The sequence below is a fragment of the Myotis yumanensis genome, unplaced genomic scaffold (assembly GCF_028538775.1).
Source record: "Myotis yumanensis isolate MYYU_CA2020_CCGP unplaced genomic scaffold, mMyoYum1.0.hap1 SCAF_2, whole genome shotgun sequence".
Classification (NCBI taxonomy): Eukaryota; Metazoa; Chordata; class Mammalia; order Chiroptera; family Vespertilionidae; genus Myotis; species Myotis yumanensis.
This window is the reverse complement of record NW_027223753.1, coordinates 15,983,219-15,998,642: the sequence shown is the minus strand read 5'-3', so window position 1 is coordinate 15,998,642 and position 15,424 is coordinate 15,983,219. Positions and strand designations below refer to the sequence as shown.

General features: G+C 60.0%; 1 protein-coding gene across 1 annotated transcript; it reads right to left on the bottom strand.

Annotated features, from left to right (window-relative positions):
* Positions 1 to 319: 319 nt before the first annotated feature.
* SELENON (selenoprotein N) lies at positions 320 to 14,874 on the bottom strand. Its single transcript, XM_070404398.1, has 12 exons — positions 14,692 to 14,874; positions 14,071 to 14,188; positions 10,863 to 10,996; positions 8,663 to 8,875; positions 8,373 to 8,497; positions 7,703 to 7,840; positions 6,200 to 6,281; positions 5,673 to 5,861; positions 4,998 to 5,103; positions 3,862 to 3,974; positions 3,668 to 3,769; positions 320 to 2,441 (listed from the first exon to the last, which is right to left on the bottom strand). The coding sequence occupies exons 1-12, from the start codon at positions 14,872 to 14,874 to the stop codon at positions 2,271 to 2,273; spliced, it is 1,674 nt and encodes a 557-aa protein (XP_070260499.1). The 3' UTR covers positions 320 to 2,270.
* Positions 14,875 to 15,424: the final 550 nt, after the last annotated feature.

Sequence of the window (15,424 nt, the reverse complement as noted above, 5' to 3'; positions counted from 1 at the left end):
TTTATAGTTTTTTTTCCTGAAGTGCACTCCCTCAAAAAATAAAAAATTACCTAGTACCTGTCTTGAGCTGTGCTTTTAAGACAAGGGGTTCAACTTGATAAACACAGCATCAGATTCTAAATATAGTAAGTTCCACTGGAGGTCCATCACAATATTATTTTCAGAAAGTCACTCAAGCCCATGGTGACAGGTAAGATAGACCCAAAGGCATTCCAGCAGCGTTCCCTACCCCCCTGGCCAGCCAATCCCACAAGAGTCATACCAAGGACAAAACTGAACTGTTAACATCCCACTCAAAGAAAGGCCCTTCAAACCACCCTCGTATCTCCAATTTTATTACAGGACGTGTTGGGGACAGGGAGGAAAGTGGCAGAGGTGTGACAAGAGGGCAGCTGGGGGCCCTCCCCCAATGAGCTTCGAGGCACATGGGGTCAGGCAGAAGCATCTGAGGAGGGTGCCGAAAGCCGAACAATCAGTACCTTATTGCCTCCCGTGCTTGGAAGCACTGGGAAAGGTTTCGGGTCGTCCCTCCCTGTGAAGGGCATGGAACAGGACATGAACTTGGCTGAGCTCGCTAACTCATGCCTCGTTTGGTCTAGAGATCAGAAGGGAATGAGACATTTTGGTTTGAAAGGCTTTCTTTTTCACATCGGAGAAAACAGGCAGGGGCGTGGTAAGGGTGCAAAACACCCCGCAATCAGGACTCAGGCTGAATCTCAACTCTACCACTGAGTGACGCTGGGCAAGTCAGTTAGTTTTCCTGAGACTCGGTTTCTTCATCTGCAAAACGGGAACAATTAATATCCACCTCACAGGCTTGTTGTGAGGATTAAGTGAGAAAAGACATGTAATCTTGACAAAGTGCCTCAGCTAGAGAAGGCCTGGGACTGTGTCTGATGAAGCGTCTGCCTGCCTTCCTCTTCCAGGTTTAGGGTGGGGAGCAGGCTTGGGTGCAAGGCCTTAGTGAAAGGCCAGGGCCCTCATGGGCTGAGTGAAGAGCAAGGATGCAAATCTACTCTATCTATCTTTCCTGGATGTGGTAGATGCTATCTTGGGGCAGTCAGACCCTCTGACTGTTTTTAAAAAACTAGAAGAGAAGGAGAGAGGACTGTTTCTTCCCATGGGGGCAACTGCAGGGACATCAAGCTGGGCCCATCTAGGATTTCAGACCCAGCCATCATGCGCAGCTGCTGGAGGAAGCCTTTGCCCCTTCCTTCTCCTTAGCACGGGGTTATAAAAAATACTTACAAACGGTAAGAAAGTTCACGTAAAAAGACTTTCCTGCATGTATAAAAAAGAGACTGGCCGTGGTCAGTGGTTTGGGATGCGAACTGAGGCCCCAAGCTTGGCCAAGGAGTGTCAACACCCGTCCGGGGTGGACAAGCTGGTCTGGGCTGCCCTGACAGCCCTGACAGCCGGCTGCTCCTTGGCTGGGCTACACTCTGTGGAACTGAGGTCTCGGGGGCAGGAAGCAACACCAGGGCTCTGGTTCCAGCAGTGCTCCTGTGACCCTGTGCTGAGGTGGGCGGGGTGGTGCCTTGGGTCTAGGCCTCAGGGACCCCTTTCCTAAGGGCAGGAGATCTTCCCAGGCAGCTGGCCTCCAGCAAGTCCCCAAACAGGTTTGGGGGCCTCTCATCAAGTCGAATAGACTACACTGGTCTGGGGAGCCAAGGCCTGGGGTGCTGTATGGTTTCTGCTTCTGAAGGAGGGTTCTGCCCAGAGCCTCCAGATGGCTGTCTCTCGCGAGCCTGACCCCCTGGGGAGCGGGCACAGGAGGGCAGCCAGGGCTGTGGCCAGGAAGAAGGCTCCAGAAAAAACAGGAGCACTTCTCTGGCACCCCACCCCACGCCAGGGCTTCTTGATGTTCCTTTTGGGAAGGGGTGAAAGTGGCGTAAAAGGGGTGGCCCACTTCTCCCTATTCTTCACCCCACAAGGGCCTGGACAATGTGTCCGAGAGGGTGACGTCTAGGGAAATGGCCCCAGGCTCCGTTTTGGGGGGTCCCAAGCAGCTTCCGGAGCCAGATGGGTAGTAAAGGGCCGATGGTGGCAGCTGGAGCTAGAGGTTCACCCACCGGCCAGCCCAGGCGCCTCCTTGCCAACTCCCCCCAAATAGATGCAAAGCGAGGACAGCCACCTTAGTTGACCTCCAACCTCACAGGCATCCTGGGAGGGGCGGGGTGGGAATGCCTGAGTTAAATGTGACCCTCCTTGCTGGAGGCCTTTGTTCCCAGCTCCTGCCCAGCCCCTTCTCAGGGCCCAGGGGGCGCGCACTAGGGCTGGAGGAGGGGCAGGCCGCGCCGGAGGCCCTCCTTCAGGAACTGCAGGTAGGTGGCCGTGGACGGGTCTTCAAAGGTGGACGCGAAGCTGAAGGCGTGGTTCTCCACGTCCTCAGGCTTCATGGAGGTGATGTCCAAGAAGTAGTTGGCGTTGATGTGGTGGACCTTGGAGAAAGGCTGGGTGAGGTGCGGGGCCACCCAGGCTCAGAGCCCCCTGCTCCGTCTGCTCGGCCCCTCGTGGGAGAAGTGGCCACCCTCAGGCCTCACCTGCCCTCGCTGAGGCGGACGGCAGCCAGGCAGAACCGTCGGAACCGACCCCGGGGCTGGCTGCCTCCCTCTCCTGCCTCTGCTCACACGGGGCCCTCCGACCACAGAGCTCACACACCTCGTCCACTAGCAGAAAACCTAGTGCCCTTCAATTCACCTGTCCCTCGCCCCACCCCTTCTCTGCTCCCGTGACCCCTGAACTCTGCTCCCCTCTGTCAGGAAGAGCAGGAGATGCTGAGGCCCAGGCAGACCTCATTTCAAAGCCAGCTACACTGCTTTCCTTTTTTATTTTTTAATTCTCACCCGAGGATATGTTTTTTTTTTCTTTTTCTTAGAGAGAGGAAGGGAGAGAGAAACATCGATGTGAGAGAGAAACACTGATCAGTTGCTTCCTATACCTGCCCATACGCACTCCGAGCAGGGACTGGACCCAAAACCCAGGTATGTGCCCTGGCCTGGAATTGAACCTGCAGTCTTTGGGTGTACGGGACAGTGCTCCAACCAGCTAAGCCACCCGGCCAGGGCCCAGCTACACTTCTTACTTGTGCAACTGTCTCCAAATCTCTGGACCTTCTGAGGCTCGGATTCCTTGATTGTAAAGTGGGTGTTTGTAATCATCTAGCTCCCAAAGCTGCTGTGAGAATCCAACTACAGGATGCGCTTGGGTGCTTGTGAGGGGCCCTCAGGGACAGGTAGGGTCTTGATGTTTGGCTGGGCCTGGGGTGGGGTGGGGGTTTCTGGTCCTCTCTACCTGTCACAAGGCCTGGCCTGTCCCTCCTCCTTCCATCCCAGGGCGGACCGCAGTGGTCCAGGTGAGCCTTCCCTCCAGGCCATGGTCCTTTCCACGCTGCTGCTACACTGTGCCTACTGCTTCCCGGCCCCCTAGGTGCTGTTGGGGTCCCCCTTCCCATAGGAGCGTCCTGACCCCTGCACGAGGCAGGCGGACTGGGCATCAGGATCCCCATTTTATAGATGTGACCACTGAGGCTCAGGCTGGCTAAGAGCCCAGCTAGGAAGTGGTGGAGCCAGACCCGAAGCCTGATGAGGTCGTGAGCCTGCGCCCCTGGCTGGCTGCTTCCTCTCCCCAGTGCCAGGCCTGGGCTGGTGGAGGTGGGGTGACCTACCACGGTGCCATTGGGCAGGCAGATCATCATCTCCACGGGGAAGCTGTACTTCTCCAGGTGCAGGTCTGCCAGCTTCTTGTGGGAGGGGTTCTCCCGGCTGTTCTGTGGGGACAGTGGGGCACACCCTGAGGCCTTGGCCCCCAGCATGGTCCTAGGGGTTCCCAAGAGGCTGTTCCCATCCACCCTCCACTCACTCGCAGGTCCTCCAGCTCCTTCACCAGGGACCAGGTGCTAATGAAGCTCTCGTTGAGCAGCGCAAGGATGGGCGAACTTTCCAGGACCGTCTCCCGGAGAGTCCGCCCGGAACCTGTGCAGGGAGAGGCCAGGCCAGGAGAGTGAGGCAACCCCACGTCTCACTGGGCTTCCATCAGCAAACAACCTCATGGACTATGCACCCGGGTGAAATAACAGAGTCTGTAGGTGCTGAATAAATGGCAGCTGTAACGTCGAGAACATCCTGGCATCTGGGCTGAGACTTAGGGTGAGCCTTACCCAGGGACCTGTGGTCCCAAATCCACAAAACTGTGCCCCAGGCCTTTGCACAGACTGTTCTTCCACCGAAATACTCTTCCTCCCGTCACTTGACAAACTCCTACTCATCCTCCAGAGTCTCCTCTTAAATGTCACTCCAAGAAGCCTCCCCTGGCGCCCCAGTTACACACCCTCATGCCCCCTGGACCAGCCTGTGTAACGCTCACCAGCCTTGTACTTATTCACTCAGCGTCTGCCTCCTGCTCTACACTGTGCACACCCCGAGGACAAGGACCACGCTGACTTCCTCACGGCAAGGCCCCCAGCACCAGCCTAGGGCGGGGCCGGGAGGCCCCCAGGATGTTTGCTCATTGACTGGGCGAGGACGGGCTCGTCGTTTTACTCATCCTCACCCACTGGGTGACACCCAAAGAATCTGGCGCCCAGCAGGCCTTCAGTGAATGCTCTGCATAAGCGGATGCACGCCCTGCCTCCGGCACTGTCCTTGTTATCTCACGTGTGTGCACACTGTGCCAGCACAGGCGCTTTCACAGCCATTTCTCATAACTCCGGGAGGTAAGTGTGTTTCCCTCCTTTACTGTTGAGAAAACGGAGGCGCAGGGAGAAGTCACTTGGCCAAGGGTTCTAAGCTGAAAATGGCTGAATTGGGCTCAGCTTGTATCCAGCAGCTTCCTCTGAGCTCAGCACAGAAACCTCCCAAGCCCTCACCCCCTGCCCCTGCCCCTGCCCCTGCAGTCCCCTCCTACGGGGGAGGCCCAAGGTCTTAGCCTCCTGCACCCCACAAAGTGTGAAGTTTCTCCCGTCCTCCCCTGGGGATGGCCAGGTCTCTCTCACTCACCTCAGCAGGACTGGTCGTCCAGGGCCCCCCACAGCAGGATCGAGTGCACCAGCTTGTTCTTGGCCTTGGCTTGGTCGAAGGCCTCGGTGAATGGCAGGTAGGTGACCTGGGCCAAGCCGAGAGAGAAGCTACTGTGTGCAGCCTGGGTCCCATTCAGGTGCTGAGTGTGTAATGTGTATGTGTGTATATGCACGTATAGTGTGCGTGTGTGCGTGTGTGTGTGTGTGAAGGGGTGCTGCTGAGATGGGGGATACCTCCTCCAAGCTCTGAATGGCAAAGGGAGGCTCCCCGGGCACCACTGGGCCCTGCAGGGAGAAAGCCCAAGAAGCAAGCCCTACACCAGTGATGGCGAACCTTTTGAGCTCGGCGTGTCAGCATTTTGAAAAACCCTAACTTAACTCTGGTGCCGTGTCACATATAGAAATTTTTGATATTTGCAACCACAGTAAAACAAAGATTTATATTTTTGATATTTATTTTATATACTTAAATGCCATTTAACAAAGAAAAATCAACCAAAAAAATGAGTTCGAGTGTCACCTCTGACACGCATGTCATAGGTTCGCCATCACTGCCCTACTCATAGCCCACCGTCCTGTGCCCACCTGCTGCTCCCATAGCTCCAGCCCCCGCCCCATGGATCCTGCCCCTGCCCTCACGCATGCCCAGCCTCACCTTCTTGAAGGGGTACATGGCCACCTCCAGGCGCCGGGCAGCCTCCTCCCAGCTCAGCTCCTGCTGCCACCTGATCTCCTCAAACACAAACTGGAGGGGCTCCCCCGAGGGCAGGCGGCTGTCAATCATGTTGCCATCCTCATCCAGGATCACGGAGGGTATTGAGGGGCCTGTGGCCTCCAGCTCCATCTAGGCCGGAGGTCAGTGAGGGATGACCTCAGTGAGGGATGTCTCAGAGATAGGCCCTCAAAGATACCCCATCCACTGCAGAGGCGGGGAAATGGAGGCCCAGGAAAGGGGGGGCCTGGTCAAGGCTGCGTAGTGAGTCCAGGCCCGTGTCCAGCCAGGGCTCCTTCACTGCGTGAAGCTGCCTGAGGGCCATGGCGGATGCTGGGTTCTGTGTGCAGAAACAGATGCCAGGAGCTCCGCCCTCCACCCTGCACCGCGCTGAGGCTCCTCGCCAGCTGGGCACCCCCTGAAGCCCAGCCCTGCCTTCCTAGCCGGGTAGGGACCAGGTGTGTGCTCACCTGGGGTATGTAGCCGATGTCCACCTCCATATTGCTGTTCTCACTGGCCCCATACAGCCACTCCATGTCCACATTCAGAGACCTGGGTCGGGTGAGGGGGTGGCCAGGGCAGAGCACTGTTAGCAAGGCCCACGAACCACATGCCAGACATCATGTTGCTGAAAGCACACAGCTGTGCCCGTTTTACAGATGAGGACCCTGAGGCGTGGCAAGCTGAACCCAGGGCTCAGCGCTGCTGGGACTCGGACTGCAGAGCCCGGGCCCTTTCCTCTCCCTGGGCAGCTCTTCCTAAGATGGCAACCGCAGCCCCTCCAGTGGCCCAGCCTTCACCGTTCACCAAGGGCTTTCCCATCCGTGACTCTTGTATTGCCCTCAACCCCTCTAGGCAGAGGTCACCAGTGCATCCCCCAGGACACAGTGCAGTGGAGCGAAAACCTGGCACAGTCTGGCCTGACCAGGTGCCACCTGCAGGTCTGCCACATGGGGGCGCCCGAGGACTGACAACCAACCACTTTGGGCACAGTGAGCTGGGTGCCCTCCTCGGAGGGGTCAGCAGTCCCTGGGCCGGGTCATTTGCCCCCCTCCTCCTGTTTCATCCAGGCCAGGACCCCCACCTTCAGCCCTGGGGTGGAGGCAGGTGTGGCTGGGCTGAGCCAGTGGAACACAGTGCTGAGCAGCGGGAGGAGGACTAAAAGGAGTGCGAGGTAGCCACTCTGCTCCTGGGGCCACTTTCTCTTCCCAGGTTGTCCCGACCACCCCCTCGCCCCTGCCAGCCTTCTGTCTAGAAAACGAGGGACCTGAGGCCCAGAGAGGGCCAGGGTCTTGCCCACAGACAAGCAGTCCGCTGGTGTCACGGCTGAAACTTAACTCTGGCCTCCCTGCTCCCAGCCCACATTCTGTCCCTGTACAGTCACTAGGCAGCCACTTGGGAATCAGGAAAGACCTGAAACCCGGGTCTCCAGGTCCCCTGCCCCCCCGACAAGAGGCTGACCCTGAGCCAGATGGGCAGGTCGGCAGTGGCTGGCACAGAGCCATCCCAGGAGCCCCCTGAGACCCGGTGGTGGCAACTACTGGCAGTGAGGGCCTGCTGTCCTCAGGCCTTTGCCTGTGCTGTTCCCTCTGCCTGGATAAACCCTCCTCACCCCCAGGTCTCTGCTTAGATGCTCCTTTCTCTGAGAAGCCTCTAGATCTCAACCAGCCGAGCCCCTGCCCACCTGCTGGCCTCCCCGAGGGCGGTCTGAGAGGCTGGGTTATGGTCAGCATTATGAGGGTGGGGCGGCTCCAGCTGCACTGGGTCCTGGGCACAGAGTTGGTGGGCCAGGCCCTGCAGCACCTGGGACGCGCTTGTCAAGGGATGAAATGACCCTCCTCAAGCTGCCTCTTCCTGGTCAGCGCCAGGTCCCTCCCGAGAGAGGGGGCTCTGGGAGCAAAGGGGCAGAGACTGAGGGGCCTCTGGGCACCTGTTTCCAACCTGGAGCTGGAGGCTTGGGCCCAAGTTCCCACCTGTGGTTGGGCACGAAGAGCCGGAAGTCACGCACGTGGGTGGCATCTTTGGAGAGGACGATGTGGCCGGTGAACTGGCCGGGCGAGAACCAGAAGGGGAAGTCGGGCGGCTCACTGAGCTGGAACTCGGCGTGGATCCTGGGGGGAAGGAGCCCAGCTGGAAGCAGGCCTCCCACAGCTGCCCCAAAGCCGGGGACCCAGGCTCTGTGTTGGGGACAGGGCTGGGCAGGGGGCCAGGAGAGTGTGGGGCAGGGAGACGGCACGGGCCTCCAAGCACCGCCCATCCCCAGGGCCTGGTTCACATGCTGCCTTCGGAAGCCTTGCCCGACCCTCCTCTGAGCTCACACAGTCTGTGTGTGTGACTGGGTCACAGCTCCATACACCCCTCTTCTGTGTGGGTGACCATCACAGCCCAGCCCTGTGCTAAGCGCGCTCTGCGCACTTTCCTCCTGGGAGGAAGTCACCACCTCCCTGATCCTCACAGGAGGAAGCTGAGGCTCAGAGAGCCCAAGACCCAGGGTGCTCAGTGGGGGAGGGGGGCTCTGAGCCAGGCCTGCCTTCCGCTTGCCGAGCCTCTGTGCGGCCTGGAGCCCCAGGTCCCGAGAGGGAGGCGGCCTGGAGCCCCAGGTCCTGAGAGGGAGGGAAGGGCGGGGCTGCCAGGGCCGCTCACCGGAACACCACGGTGTAGTAGAAGTCGCTGACCGCTGTCACGCAGGCGACTGCCCCCTGCGGGGCAAAGCGGGTCTTCACGAAGGGCCGCGGGTGGAACATGCTCAGGAGCCGGTGGATGATGACCTAGGGCAGCGCAGCGGGACCCGGGTGGCTGTGGGCCCTGCAGGCCTGGGGTTCAGGGTGGAGGTGGGTCCGGAGGGAGGTGGACAGCAGGGGGTAGGCCTGGCACAGGATCCGGTGCAGACTGGGCGGGGTGCAGGGCCCAGGGCTCCCCGGGGCTTCCCTCACCTCCTTTCCCTTGGGTGGTGGCGGGTAGAAGCGGTTGTTGGACAAATAGCCGGTGAAGACGCTCAGCTCACTGGGGATGATCCACCAGGGCTCGCCCAGCTCTGCCTGGCCCCGCGGCGGGAGGAAGGGCCGGAAGTGGCGGGCGGCAAACTGTGCACGAGGCGAGGCTGCGGTTGTCCAGTTGCGGAGGCCAGACAGGGCCAGGCGGGAGACCTGGGGCGGGAAAGCCGAAGCTCTGGGGCAGGGGCACCATGACTTTGGGGTCCCTGTCCCATGTGTGGAGGCGGCGAAGGTCAGAGTTTGGGTTTGGAGCCAAGTCTGAGGAGAGAGGCAGTCACCACCTTTAGGGGGAGGAAAGGCACCCCCCAGAGAGTGCCCTGGGCCACCCTGGCTGGGTACCCGGCTCACTTCTATCTGATGGGCCAACAGGCAGGGAGCATGAGGGCCAGAGACTGTGCAGGCCAGTCCGCACACCAGCCTGGAGTGGAGCATGCAGGCCCCCTGATGAGTACCCTCTTCGGCTGCTCCTCCCTGCCCTGGGCTACAGGGGGCTGTCCCTTCCCACCGAGGCCTCAGCCCACTCCCCTGGGACACTCAGCCACCAGGAAGCTGCCTCTGTCTTTTTTAAAAAATATATTTTATTGATTTTTTACAGAGAGGAAGGGAGAGGGATAGAGAGTTAGAAACATCGATGAGAGAAACATCGATCAGCTGCCTCCTGCACACTCCCCACTGGAGATGTGCCCGCAACCAAGGTACATGCCCTTGACCGGAATCGAACCATGGACCCTTCAGTCCTCAGGCCGACGCTCTAACCACTGAGCCAAACCGGTCAGGCGCTGCTTCTGTCTTTGACAGCAGCAGGTCCCTTTCCTGTCCCCACCTTGATGGTGATGGCGGTGGGTGGGGGCACAGGCTCAGAGAGAAGAGGAACTGGGAAGAGAGGGGCAGGGAGCTCCCACTGAGGGAGACGGACAGGCAGGTCCTCACAGCAGCACTGGCTGTGCAGGGCCAGGCACTGCCCGCCCGTTGGGTCCTGCTCACAGGGTCCCGCTCACTGGCTGGCAAGCCCTGCAGGGAGCTGCCTGCAAAAGGGGCTGGGCTCTGCGGGGCTCTGCGAGGGGGCGGGCTGGGGGTGCTGCTCCTCCCCCATCTCCCCTGTAAGTGCAGGTTCTCACTCCTCTGCAGGGGATTCATTTGCTCATTTAGCTTCAACCCAACTCTAGGCTCATCACCACCAAACTCATCTCCACCCAGAACTTGGCATGGAAGGTCAAACCTGTGCTTCAAACCACTTACTGGACTCCCCCGACATCCCCGATGTGCCTCAACCTCAATCCGTCCAAACTGCCCCCATTCTGTCTCCACCAGACCTGCTTCCCTCCTCCGGTCCATGGGGCTAACGGCCACCACCCACCTGGCCGCCAGCCAGAAGCCTGAGTCATCCTCCCGGTCACTTTCCATTAGTGGCCACGCCCTGCGTCTCCCAACCCGCAGCCTCAGGGCTGTCCTTCCTCCATCACCTGCTCCCAGGGTCCTCATCCAGGATGTTTAGGTCCCATCATGGGCTTGGACCTTTCCACAGGGCCTCGGGCCCGAGCGGGGCTGGTCAGCAAAGCGTTTGTCAGGCATCCTGCCCACCCCACAACCCCTGCCAGGGGCAGAACCTCAGGTCTGCGTCATCAGAGTTCAACAGAGCACCTGTCAGGTGCAGGGCATCGTGCTAGGGGCCTGGGGATGGGGTGACAAATGTGGGGGGACACAGGCCTGGCCCTCAGCAAGCACCGCCTGCGGGGAAAAGACTGCCCTGCAGAAAGCAATGATCTAGTGAGGCGGCTGCACCAACGGTCTCTAGTGCACTCGCTGTGTCCTCCAACCAGGTCCCTCCTGCCCCGGCCTCACCTGGCCAACCCTCCTCCTCCCGCATCCTGTCAGGTGTCACTGCCCCAGGAAGCCCTCCCAGATCCCACCTGGGTTCCAGGCTCACCTTATCCCTCCTGCCTCCCCCACCAGACTGTGTGCCTGGACCGCAGGGATGGCATCACACCTGCTTCTGGACCCCCAGGGCCTGGCACACGGGGTGCACAGAGGGCAGCTGATAAAGGCAGATGGAAAGAGAAGGAAAGATGAACACAGCCCCATTCCCAGGCGGCGACTGCACACAGATGGCCCTCCTATCTAAGGCCCCACCCCAACTCACCCCTAGGAACCCATCTTTGCTCTTGGTCATGGATTCCGGGAGCAGAGGCTGGAATCGGGCTTCTATGGTGAGTGTCTCCTCGCTGGGGTCAGGGGGCAGCTCCTCCTCCTCGTAGCTGGTTGTAGGAGTTGACCCTACGAGACACAGATGGAGAGGCCCTGCCCGTAAGCATCCACTCTGGCCAGTGACTAAGGGAACTAGGCCTGGAGCTGGGTGGGTAACAGTTAATAATCGCCCAAGTAAGAACCAACATGTGTCACATTTTAGTTTCAGAGTAGCCCTGTGAGGCAGACACCGTTACTACCAACTCCTGTTTTATGATTGAGAAACTGGAGGCTCAGAGAGGTGATATCACTTCTTCAAAGTCACACAGCGAGGTAGTGGGAGAGTCAGGATTGAAACCCAGGCCTGTTTCACTCCACACCCACGATTAACCACGACCCTCTTCGGGGGAAGTTAAGATCTCAGAGCCTCAGTTTCCTCAAAGAAACAGAATCAGGCCAACTTCGGTGTCACAGAAAGAGCACTGGTCTGGCAGTGAGGAGACTCGCCTCCCCCTGGTTCCCTGGGTAGCATCATTTCCACGTTTGCATGAGGAGGGCTGGACTGGCGGTGGCTGGCCTTGATTTCCCAAATCTCTTCCTGCTCAGAGATGGGCCGACTAAGTCTGTAACCTTCCAAGTGTAGAAGGAGTCATGATGGAGGTTTAAGGGAGAAAGGAAGCCTATTTCAAAGGAGGTGACAAATAGAGGGGCAGGGCCCCAGGACACAGAATGGAATAAAGCAGCGGTGGGTGCTGTCACACCTGCTCTCCCAGGGCAGGTTCCTGGGAGGGACCGTGAGCGGCATCTGCTGACAGACTGCATGGGTGCGTTCGAAGCAGTTCTTACCCGGGATCCCCAGAATCCCCCAGGATGCTTTCTGCACTTACAGATGCCCCGGGCCCATCTCAGACCTACTGAGCAGGAATCCGGAGGGGCTGGAATCAGCAAACTGCTCTTTAATTGGCACTCCCAGCGCTCCCGATGCAAACCCCCCCGTCCTATAGAATCACTGCTATTTCTGCATTTGTAAGTCCATGCGGCAAATCTTCCCTAAAAACGGCAACCTGGGGACCTCCGAGGCGGGGACAGTAGGAATGAGCAGGATTATTAGTCTGCTTGCTTATTTTACTGTTGTCCCAGATTATTATTAATAATAAGGCCCAGCATTTTATGGCCCTTTCGTTTTTTAATAAAAAGTTTTATTTCCTGACTTATAAGTAACAGTTGCTCATTCTAGACAGCTTGTAAAACTTTTAAGGTATAAAGCAGAAAATTAAACACTCATAAATGTACCAACTAGAGAGACTGTTGGCCCCTTGTCACTGCTTAGAGTTGGTGTTTCATGTTTTTGTTTTTGTTTTAATTTTGTCTTCCCAAAACTTGGTCCAGTTTTGCACTCACGGTGGCCTCAAAGGTAAGGGGATTCATTTAAAAAAAAATTAAAATGGCCCCCGAGCCCAGTAGGCTTGGCCAGCATGTCATTACTCTTGCTCACTGGCCATAAAAAAGGACGAGGAGGTGGCCGTGTGGCTGCGTGGCTGCGTGTGGAATTAAGAGGCTGGAGCCAACCCGCAGGGGGCCGACCCGCATACCCGCCGTCTGCTTTTACCACAGAACTGACTGTCACGAAGACACTGGCCCACGTCTGCCCGGCGAATTAGCAGTTCTCCTCCGACGCTTCTCCTTGGGCAGTGACACAGCCCCCGGGACCCAGAGAGCTCACCACGGGCTTTGGTGCTTACTCACCGGAGAGCAGCTGGCATCGCTCTTGCCTTTCCCATCAATGGACCTCCTTACGCCGGGCCGCTTGGGTAACAAGTAGGTGCCCAAGATCGTAAGTTCAAGAAATGTCACCAGAAATGGACACAGAGGTTGGGGTGGTGGTGAGAGAGCATTTCATAATTCACTAGGAGCCTGGTACATGAATTCATGCATGCGTGGGGTCCCTTGGCCTGGCCGGCGATTGGGCCGATCGGGGTGTTGCCCAGTCCCAGTCAGGACCCCTGGGGCCGGCCAGCTGTGGGGGAGGGACCGTGGGAGATTGGCTGTGGGAGCTCACTGACCAACAGGGGGCAGCTCTTGCATTGAGGGTCTGCCCCCTGGTAGTCAGTGGGCATCATAGCAACCGGTCGTTGGTCATTCGGTCGCTTAGGCTTCTATGTATATAGATTAGATGTTTCAGGCCTTCATCTTTACAAAACACAACAGTAACAAAAACCCAACAACCATGGGTCACAGCCAGGCAACAATGGGTAGCGAGATGGGACAGGCATCTGGCAGCACCTAAGAGTTTTAATGTTCAGTAAAATAATCAGAATAGCTCCTATGGCCTATCTACTGCTCGCCAGCCACTGCTGATACTCTCTCTAATCCTGAAATCTGTGAGCTGCGGCAGGACCTGGAGCCCATGTCCCTGGCTCTGCCCCTTCTAGCTGGAGCCGGTGAGCCTCCCTGTGCCCCAGGCTCCCAACCTGTACCCATGGGGATGTGACGGTGTCAGCCTCACAGGGCATTGCAAAGAGTAAAGAGAGAACTCACAGGAGGTGCCTGAAGCCATGTTGGCCCCGAGGAAGTGGCCAGGGGATGCTAGCTAGGAATTCGGATGTGAGGAGGACAGACTGGAGTGCATGTGAGTGTGTGTGTGTGTGTGTGTGAGTGTGTGTGGGTGAGTGTGTGTGTGTGTATGTGTGTGTGTGTGAGTGTGTGTGTGTGTGAGTGTGTGTGTGTGAGTGTATGTGAGTGTGTGTGTGTGTGAGTGTGTGTGTGAGTGTGTGTGTGTGTGAGTGTGTGTGTGTGAGTGTGTGTGAGTGTGTGTGTGTGAGTGAGTGTGTGTGTGAGTGTGTGTGTGTGAGTGTGTGTGTGAGTGTGTGTGTGAGTGTGTGTGTGTGTGTGAGTGTGAGTGTGTGTGTGAGTGAGTGTGTGTGTGAGTGTGTGTGTGTGTGTGAGTGTGTGTGGGTGAGTGTGTGTGTGTGAGTGAGTGTGTGTGTGAGTGTGAGTGTGTGTGTGAGTGAGTGTGTGTGTGAGTGTGTGTGTGCAAGCAGCTCCCCCCAACCGGAGGCTAGAAGGTGTCAGGGTTAGGGTGACGGGGCTGCCAGGACCCACATCTCCCTCTGCTTCGGGTGGCCCCTGGCTGGGAGCAGACCCGCCCTGCCCGCCCCGGGTACCTGTCAGCTTCTCGGCGAGGGGCCCGAACTCCTCGGGGCTGAGGTACAGATCCCGGTCGGTGTCCAAGGAGGAGAAGAGAAAGAGGCCTTCGGTTCCCAGGGCCTTCAGCGCCGACTCCTGCGGGGGAGGGAGGGTGGGCACCAGCTGGACACCAGCCCCGGGGGCTCCACACCCCAGGTCCTCTGTCTAAATGCCCCCACCCAGACCCCATCCCCTTCTCCTTCTCCGGTCCCGCTCTGCTCCCGCCGCACCCACTCGGCCCGCGTCCCCATCCCTTCGTCCTGCCCATCCCCGCCCCCCCCCCCCCCCCCAGGGCCCGCGTCCTCCCTGCTCCCTCCCTGCTGTCCCTCCGCCCGGTCCCGGGGCGCCCCCGCCCGCCTCCCCTCCCACCGGCCTCCCCAGGCGGCCCCGCCCGGGACCCTCTTCCAGGCCGTTCACCCCGCCCCGCGGTCCCCCGGCCGTCCCCCTCCGGCCGCCCTCCCACCCGCCCCCGCCCAGCGCACCCTCCGCGGGCTCCCCGCCCGCCCGGCCGGCCCCTCTGCGAGTCCCGCCGTCCCTGCGACCCCCCGCCCCGCCCCGTCTCCGGTGCCCGCGCCCCCGCGCCCCTCCCGCCGCCGGACCTGCCGCGCGGCCGCCTGGGCCTCGGTGTAGCGGGCATAGGCCCGGGCGGCGGCGGCCGCGGCGGCGGCGGCGAGCAGGGCCCCGAGCAGCGCCAGGGCGCGAGCGCAGCGCGGCGGGGGCGCGGGGGGCGCGGCGGGGCCGGGGCCGGGGGGCCCGCGCTCGCCCGGCCGGGACCGGCCCATGGCGGCGGCTCCGGGCGGCGGGGACGCGGGCGGGCGGGCGGGCGGCGGCGGGGAGGAGCGGGGCGGGGCGCCCGGGCGGCGGGGCGGGGCGGGCGGCCTCTGGGCGGCGGGGCCGCGACCCTCGGGGGCCGCGTGGCGAGGCGTCCGCCCACCGCGCGCCGGGCGCAGGTCTGAGCGAGCGGGAACGGGCTCCGAGCTCCTGCCGGCCCTCGGTCCTCTGTCCTCGGCCCGGCCTCCCCGCCGCCTCCGCGCTCCTTCCTGCACGTCCGTTCCCAGCCCGGCCAGGCCCCCACCCCACCCGCAGGCGGAGGCCCCGAGAAGGAAGGGGCTGGGCGGGGGCGAGGGGGAGCCGCACCGCCCAGGGCTTCCTGGGGAGCGGGGTCCTGGGGAGCGGGTCCTGGGCCCGGCCTCGTGTCCACCTCCTGGCCCTGCCGGTCCAGCAGCAGCAGATGGGCAGCCCCTCTCCACTCCTGTCCCGCTCACTGCTAACATGTCAGCTAGAAAAATGGCCGAGTTCCAGGCTTCCTCCCTTCGTGGTGCAGCTGGAAGG